Here is an 8,625-nt window from a genome sequence, read left to right on the forward strand (position 1 = left end):
AGGAGCCTGCTCCGGAGCTGCTTCCTCTCGTTCCTCCTCAGATGCCATAGGTTCAGCGGACAACGGTGCTTGGCTGCCCTCACCAACTTCATAATCTTGGGATTCTTTGACAAATAGGACGGAAAGGTGCGCACTGATGCTCCCAAGAGTGAAGACAGCAGTGCCGAATGCAGGAAGGGAAGGTGGGTTTGAATTGGGGCTTCCCGCGTCCATGAATTGGGATGCCTGCATGTGGGCAACACCAGCCCTTCGGTGACAGTAGCAGCAGCAACAATGGTGGTGGGCATCCGCTGCTGGATGGCGTGAGGAGCTCCCTCGCCCTGAGCCACGCCTACATGGCATTCTTTCTCTGAGCTTGACCATTCTGGCAGAGGAGCTGGCAGCGAAGAAGAGAGCTTCAATGGCTGGAGTCTCCTCCTCGAATCCTCTCCCAACACAACGAAGAATTCTCTTCGTTCCTCTTGGCAGTAACACAGGGTATCCCACTGCTCTGTCACTAGGGAGGACAGGCGAGGGAGAATCTTCAGCCACGGCGCTCGTATCAACCACAGCAACTGACAGAAGAAAACAATTGCTAAAACCAACCTGCGCAGCGAGCCTCTCACCCTGAGAATGGCTCGTCCCCATGCCCAGCTTGAATTTATCAGTCTCGACATTCTCTTGGAGCTCGGGCGCCATAAATGCGCACTGCAGCCGTTCCAATTCTCCTTTGTATTCATTAACAGCTCTGAGGTGAAGCCCCAGCACTTAATACTTCGGCGGCTATCTCATCTGCCCTCCTTAAATCACCACGAGGCAGCACATGCAAGCCATGTGGCCTCCGTCCCTCTGCCTGGCGAACACCCGCATCCGGGGTTAAAATATATTAATATTATAATAAAACATTTTCTAAATTATATTTGGAAGAAAAGTTATAAATTTCTATCTATTTTTTAATGTAAGAAAAGTTATAACTTTCTATCTATTTTTTTAATAAAAAATTATTATTCTTTATGATTTGTTTTTTTATTTATTATTTGTTATTTAATTAAAAAATAAAATTAAAAACAATTTAAAAAAATATTAATAGATTTCACAAATATTCTCTTCTTTTATTTTAATGCCTTGCAAATTTAAATCTTAATGGTTTACAGTTTATTTTATTTTACAATTATTTATATAATAATTTTTTTTCGTTAAAAAAAAAAATTACAATTTGTCACCGAACAATAAAATTGCATAAATGATTTGAATTAAGTAAAAGTTCGAGTAACGTAAGAAACCTCCCTAGACGAATACTTAGATGTCAACTCAATATCGCATTAAACTAAATCATTATTATTGTAATATTCTACCCAAATTTTCAATTAAATACATGGCTTAATATCAGTATATGAAAATTAAAAATCGAAAAAATTAGATATATAGTTAAGCATAACCTCCGGATATTTAATGAAACAAGTACTTCTTATCCCAGGCAATGCATGAAACCATACATCAATTAAATATCCGACTAGCCAAATCAACATTATCATATATTTTTCTTCAAACTCATATGCCTGTGATATAACCTGATGTTGGGTGTCATTTTTTCGTCTACCAAATTTTTTTTTCATCTTTTAATAAATTTATTTACAATAATCTGTCACTCTTTTGGGATTTTTTTTCTTAGTTTTCTTTAATAGTGCTTTGCGACTCATGATTATTGTCATTCATTTTTATAACTATTTTGTTGATTGTATGTGGCTGTCTTCCACATTACCCAAAAGGGATTCTTTTTCTTAGTTTTCTTTAATAGTGCTTTGTCACTCATGATTATTGTCATTCATTTTTTATAACTATTTTGTTCATTGTATGTGACTGTCTTCCATATCACCCAAAAAAAAATATTGATTTTCACCCAAAACACTGTTATACTTGACAAAAAACTAAATAATTTTATAGAAAAATTTATAAGACCCTAAATTCTCTTACCAATAAAAATCTTTATAAACCTTTTCATAAAAACCCTTAATTTTAATTATTTATATTTTTATAAAATATCTTTATATATAAAAAACAAAAACCTTTTTAAAGTCCCTTCGCGAATTCAAAAAACACTTTAATACGAGTAAAAAGAATAACATGACTTTAAAAAAAAAAAAAAAAAACTTTATATCTTAACATGCACACACACTTAACTTAGTTAACTTACACTCTAATACGGATTGCACTTAACTCTTTATCCATCATTAAATTTGACTATCTTGACACACACGCACACACTTAACTTAATTAACTCACATTCAACATATCAACTGCACTTAACTCTTTATCCATCACTAAATTTGACTTAATTTGACTTAACACTTACTTAACTAACTCTCCGATCACTAAATTTGACTTAATTTGACTTAACACTTACTTAACTAACTCTCCCAACTACTCATGGCAAAGTAATTACAATTTCTAACTTCTGCTATGGATACCGTCATTTACATTCCTGCGAAGCTGGATTATTTTTAGTGTCTAAGCATTTAATAATTTAATAGATTCCCACCACCAACCAATATTTATTTTAAAAAGTTCCTTAACGCTAAAATGTTATCGGCCAATGATCATTTTCTCTGTCACTTGCTGTCACGTAGAGCCAAATGTAGCGACGAGCTCGGCGTCGTTAGTTGCTCTGTCTTCAGGTCACGGACCCCAACTTGGCGAGGGTGTCTTTAAATTATGATGTGAGGTCCAATTTATCACATCAACTTCTTGTTCCAGGCATGCAACTGGATAACCTTCCAATTCTTCTGTGAGATTGCTGATCATTTCTAGGCAATTGGAGACACCTTACTGAATAACAATGGCTGAGGTATCAGTGGTGAGATCAGGAGAGTTTAGGGCGAGCGGCCTAATAGAAATACCAAAGAGCTCCTCGTTGGTCTGTTCGAATGAACTGGATTTATCTGGTCATGTCAAGATGCAAGAATTGGTAATTTAAGCAAATCTTTAGCATCTTATTAATCTTAATCTCAAATATAAGAGAGTGAAAATTTCTATAGCTATATCTGGTAGAAGTTGTGTGTAAGATTTTAATTTAGTGGGACTTTTTCGGTCGACATTCAATTTTAAAAAGAAAAATGATAAGTGGAGTGTAAATCCAAAACATAGAACAAGATTAAAATCTTATAAACAATTTCATCAGAAAATTCTGAGATATTTCTAAAATCTGCCATCAGAATCAGAAATAATATTTTAAGTTTTACTTATTTTCATTTGCAAAATTTTACAGGAGGAGAAACCAAGGTGGAGAAAATTTATTGCTCATATTGGACCTGGATTTCTCGTGAGCATAGCCTACCTTGATCCTGGAAATCGTAAGTAAATTTTACCCTCTGATCCGTCTCCTTGGTGTATATTCATATTAATGTAAACTGTTATGAAGAGGCAACAGATGTCATTGATGTATGTCGATATTAATTTAAAATAGTATTGCACTTGTGTCTCAGTGGAGTCTGATTTGCAGGCGGGTGCACAGTACAAATATGAGGTATATAGTAATACGTATAAGCTCTTGAATCAAATAATTGATTGTGATTGACACTTTCTAAGAAGAAAAGGAGATTGCACTTATGAGTCAATTCCAAAAATGGTATATTAATTCTATTCTTTCATGATATGTCATCATCGGTTTTAGCTACTCTGGGTCATCCTTGTGGCATCAATCTTTTCCTTGCTTATTCAATCCCTTGCAGCAAATTTAGGAGTCACAACAGGTCAGCCATCTCAGTTTCATCTGTAGTAAAAGTTATTTGAATTGGTATTTCCTCGCATAGTATTATGCTCACCCGTGGACTTTCTTGACTTTCACTAGGTAAGCATCTTGCTGAACATTACAGGGAAGAGTACCCAAGGAACATAAATTATATCTTATGGCTGCTTGCAGAAATTGCTGTTATTGCGGCAGATATTCCTGAAGGTTACTATTTTTAATCAAAGTTAAAGCACCCTAAATTTTTGCTATTTTGATTTGTGGGTTTAAAGGTAGTGTTGTAAAGATTCTATTGAAAGATTTTTGGTTTAACTCCTTTTTGTTAATTTATTTTATCTTTCCTTTACTGCATAGTGCTGGGAACTGCGTTTGCTCTTAATATGTTGTTCCATATACCTATATGGGTTGGTGTTCTAATAACTGGACTCAGCACACTCTTGCTCCTAGGCATGCAGAGATTTGGGGTGCTCTATCTTTTCCTCCAACTTATTTTCACCTTCTTTGACATAACATTTCGTTTTATCTTTTTTGTGAATCGATTCTACTTGAAAATCTTTAACAAGGGTTTAAAGTGTGTCTTTCTTATAAATCATGGAATTCCAGATAAGAAAATTGGAGGGGTTCGTTGCTCTTCTTGTGTTTACAATGTTTGGGTGTTTCTTTGGAGAGATGGCATATGCAAAGCCTAAAGCGGACGAGGTTGTGAAAGGACTGTTCGTGCCTCAGTTAAAGGGAAATGGAGCAACCGGTCTTGCCATCTCTCTTCTCGGAGCTATGATTATGCCGTAAGATATGATATTTTCTGGACTAGTTTTATCAATTCAATGAAAATATTTGGCTTAGTTTTGAAAAATTTTCTAGAATTTATAAGGAAATGTATAACATTCTTCCAAGAGACTTCCTTGCCCAAATTTGGCTTATGAAAAACATTTCAGTTCAGGACGATATATATAGCTGATCTTGTGATCAACCATGCCCAGGCACAATCTATTTCTTCATTCTGCCTTGGTTCTGTCTCGTAAAGTAACTCCTTCTACTTCTGGAATTAATGTAAGTACGTTTCCATTCTTTCAAGAATTAATCCAATTCAACGTCTATGTGTATTGAGACGATTTAGAATGATGGCTATTTGGCAGTTAGCATGCAGATATTTCCTCATAGAAACCGGAGTTGCTCTGCTTGTAGCATTTATGATCAACGTTGCTGTTATTTCTGTGGCCGGGTCCATCTGTTTTTCGCCAAACTTACCTCCAGAGCAGTTGCAGAGTTGTGGGAACTTGGACCTCAATGCATCAGCGTTTCTACTAAAAGTATATCGATAGCTGTGCAACAGAAAAGCCATCCATTCATCTTGATTTTGAAGTTGCTCTGCTACATGACAAAAAAATTGTTTATATCAATCCATCTGACAGTTTCTTGATAGCGATTATTGATATCATTGATGGTTACGATTCCGAATTGCATAAACTGAAATCCTGTTTTATTGTTCTTCAGCAAGTTCTAGGGAATTGGAGCTCAACAGTTTTTGCGGTAGCACTCCTAGCATCTGGACAAAGCTCAACGATCACAGGAACATATGCTGGGCAGTATGTCATGCAGGTGTAATGAATTATCCGTTGAGATTAATATCTCAACATCTTTTCATAATCTCAACTATTACAATTACATGTAGTTACACTTATAATGTTTAGTTGTTCTCTTTGAAATTCAAATACATTAGTGCCTAGTGGCTTTGTGAAAATATCTGCTAGTTGATCTTTGGAACCACAGAAATCAAGTACTATGTTCCCATCATTGACAAGCTCAGGGATGAAATGAAAATGGGTGTCAATGTGCTTGTTCTTTTTGTGGAAAACATGATTTTTTGATAAAGAAATTGCTGAACTGTTATCACCATAGATTGGAGTTAGATCCTTATGAATATTTGAAATATTTTTCAATAATCTTCTCAACCACGCAGTGCTGCAAGGCAGAATATTAGCAGCAAATTCAGCGGCTTGTCAAATTTTGTGGTTGAGAAGATTATTGAAAGATATTTCAAATATTCAGAAGAAGCCAACTCCAATCTACTGTGATAACAGTTCAACGATTTCTTTATCAAAAAATCATGTTTTCCACAAAAAGAGCAAGCACATTGACACCTGTTTTCATTTCATTAGTGAGCTTGTCAATGATGGAGGAGATAGTACTTGATTTCTGTGGTTCCGAAGATCAACTAAAAGATATTTTCACAAAGCCATTGGACAAGAATGTATTTGAATTTCAAAGAGAACAATTAGGCATTGTAAGTGTCACTACATGTAACAGTTGAGATTAGGAGGGGATGTTGAGATATTAATCTCATTGTTAGTTAGTTGTCAATTAGGTGTGATCAGATTTGATTCTGTTGTCTGCTATTATTGTCTGCTAGGTGTCATATGAAGTTTAATTTTACTTGAGTTCTACTCCAGAGGTAAACTCCAGAGGTGTATAGATGTCATCAGATTTGATTCTGTTGTTTGCTAGGTGTCAGTGTAATTTTACTTGAGTTCTACTCCGTAAGTGTGGAGTTTTACTTCAGTTATTTATTATTGATTTTTATAATGTAACTTATTTATTCATTTAGAAAAATACTGAGAACAGCAATCTCTCCTCCACTTTTGAGTTCTCCACTTTTCAGTTTCATTCTTTGTCATTACAAAATAATATTTTGTTGGAGATTGAACATAAAGAGTCATTGGCTTTTGCCAAACTGAAGTCTATAATCTTCGTTTAATACATCATAGAATACCATTTAATTGCTTGGCGTCTTTCTCGTTACAGGGATTCCTTAATATGAAAATGAAGCCATGGCTCCGTAATCTTATCACAAGGTGCATTGCCATCCTGCCAAGTTTAATAGTATCGCTCATCAGTGGCTCTTCTGGTGCAGGGAAACTTATTATTATTTCCTCGGTATGCTTTTTAATGTATATGCTTATTTTCATATAGTTTAAAGCATCTCTGTTTATCACTAAATGAGCCTTTTCGTGCAGATGATATTATCATTTGAATTGCCATTTGCTTTAATTCCCTTGCTGAAGTTTACAAGTAGTCAGACAAAGATGGGACCTCACAAGAACTCAATTACTGTGAGCTACTCCTACCTGTCGAGAGAATTTTTATAATTTTTGTAGGCAAAGTTTTTCCATTAATTTTTGTAAACGGTAATTGCTCCTAATGTTGTCACAGACTCTGGTTGCTGCGTGGGCGATTGGATGCTGTATCATAGGCATCAACATCTACTACCTCAGTACAGAATTTGGTAAATGGTTAATCCATAACAGTCTCCCCAAGGTTGCTTTAGTATTTATAGGACTAGTGGTTTTTCCACTCATGGCTCTATATCTGGCCGGAATTTTGTATTTGGCTCTTCGGCGAGAGAAGGTGGTCACCTATATAGCTTCAGGAGAATCCTCCACGCAAAGTCGTTCAAACCCTGAACGAGAACTATATTAGTGACCAATGTCCAATAATTTCAGTTAAGTGAATATGTTTTAATAACCGTTGTTTGGTATGCTGTGGGAATTTGAATTGAATATATGTGGAATGTGTGCAGAGAAAGCACATTCTATTTAAAAGGTATAGGCAGCTGTAGTTTCATCTAATTCCTACTGGTCACAGTGGAATATATTTTTAAAAGGTATTTTGTGTATGCTTGCTGCAAACTGTGAATATTTTCCATCCTATCATAGCTGTGTGACAAGGAGGTTGGCTCTGATCTCTTTATGGAGGTTGGTTACTTCAATTATAGGGAGTTGCAATTATAGTGATAATTGTAATGCATTTTATTGATAAATTGAAGTGATCGGTTGCTTTTGTTCCGTAGGGACTAAATTCTATGGGTATTTACTAGTATTTTTTAATTTACTTATCAAATATGTGATAATTTTAAAATTTGGAGGGAGTTTAAGTTATATATATATATATATATATATGTTATAGTTGAGTTAAATTGGATGAAAAAATGATTTTCTCATTTGGGATATTTTCATTAGCATAGTGTGAGGCTCAATCAAATTTGGTTTCCCAATGAAATCTTCTAAAGTTAGTTTGCACCTTTAGCCTTCTTCCGTGAGATTTAAACTAATTAAATGATAGGAACTAAACCCCACATAAATTAATTGGTCTCCATATCATGGCTATATCATGGCTATATATATATATATATATAGATATAACTCTAATATTGCATATATAAGGAATTCCATATAAGATTAAAAAAACACAAAAATAATTAAATGATAGGAACTAAACCTCACATAAACTAATTGGCTTCCATCTCATGGTTATATATATATATATATATATATAGATATATATATAACTCTAATATTGCATATATAAGGAATTCCGTATAGGATTCAAAAAACACGAAATAGTGTTGACACAAGACAAGACAAGCACACGATGCCCCCATAGTCTTGAGACCCCAAGATAAAAATGACTCTATAGTCTTGATACTACCTCATACTTGGTCTATTTAGATATTAGATGTGATAGATCTCACTGATGGTGATGGTGATAGTATTAGTAAGATGGTGATAGTGTTAGTAAGATGGTGATGGTGATGGTGATAGTGAGATGGTGATTGATCTTACTTTTTATAAAATCAGTTTATTTATTAGTTTGATTAGAAAATAATTTATTTCATTGTAGGATATGGAAATCTCAAAAGTGTGCATATAATACATTCATACTTCAATATGAACTTAAATGGATATCGGCCAAAAATAAAATCAGTTTATTTATTACTTTGATTAGAAAACAATTTATTTCATTGTAGGATATGGAAATCTCAAAAGTGTGCATATAATACATTCATAATTCAATATGAACTTAAATGGATATGGGCTTTTCTTGTTGATAAATGGAAACAAGAA

At 34.5% G+C, this 8,625-nt stretch overlaps 1 protein-coding gene across 1 annotated transcript; it reads left to right on the plus strand.

The window, feature by feature from the left end:
- Window positions 1–2,815: 2,815 nt before the first annotated feature.
- On the plus strand, window positions 2,816–7,201 carry LOC149160524 (metal transporter Nramp7.2-like). Its single transcript, XM_089434631.1, has 13 exons — window positions 2,816–2,921; window positions 3,213–3,329; window positions 3,462–3,502; window positions 3,650–3,728; window positions 3,827–3,931; window positions 4,079–4,188; window positions 4,328–4,509; window positions 4,705–4,774; window positions 4,861–5,034; window positions 5,219–5,323; window positions 6,527–6,658; window positions 6,739–6,834; window positions 6,935–7,201. Exons 1-13 carry the CDS (start codon window positions 2,816–2,818, stop codon window positions 7,199–7,201), a joined length of 1,584 nt encoding a protein of 527 aa, XP_089290757.1.
- Window positions 7,202–8,625: the final 1,424 nt, after the last annotated feature.

The sequence above is a fragment of the Pinus tabuliformis genome, chromosome 5_2 (genome assembly GCF_031772625.1).
Source record: "Pinus tabuliformis cultivar Carrire ecotype Pingquan chromosome 5_2, CPIR1, whole genome shotgun sequence".
In the NCBI taxonomy this organism is placed as follows: Eukaryota; Viridiplantae; Streptophyta; class Pinopsida; order Pinales; family Pinaceae; genus Pinus; species Pinus tabuliformis.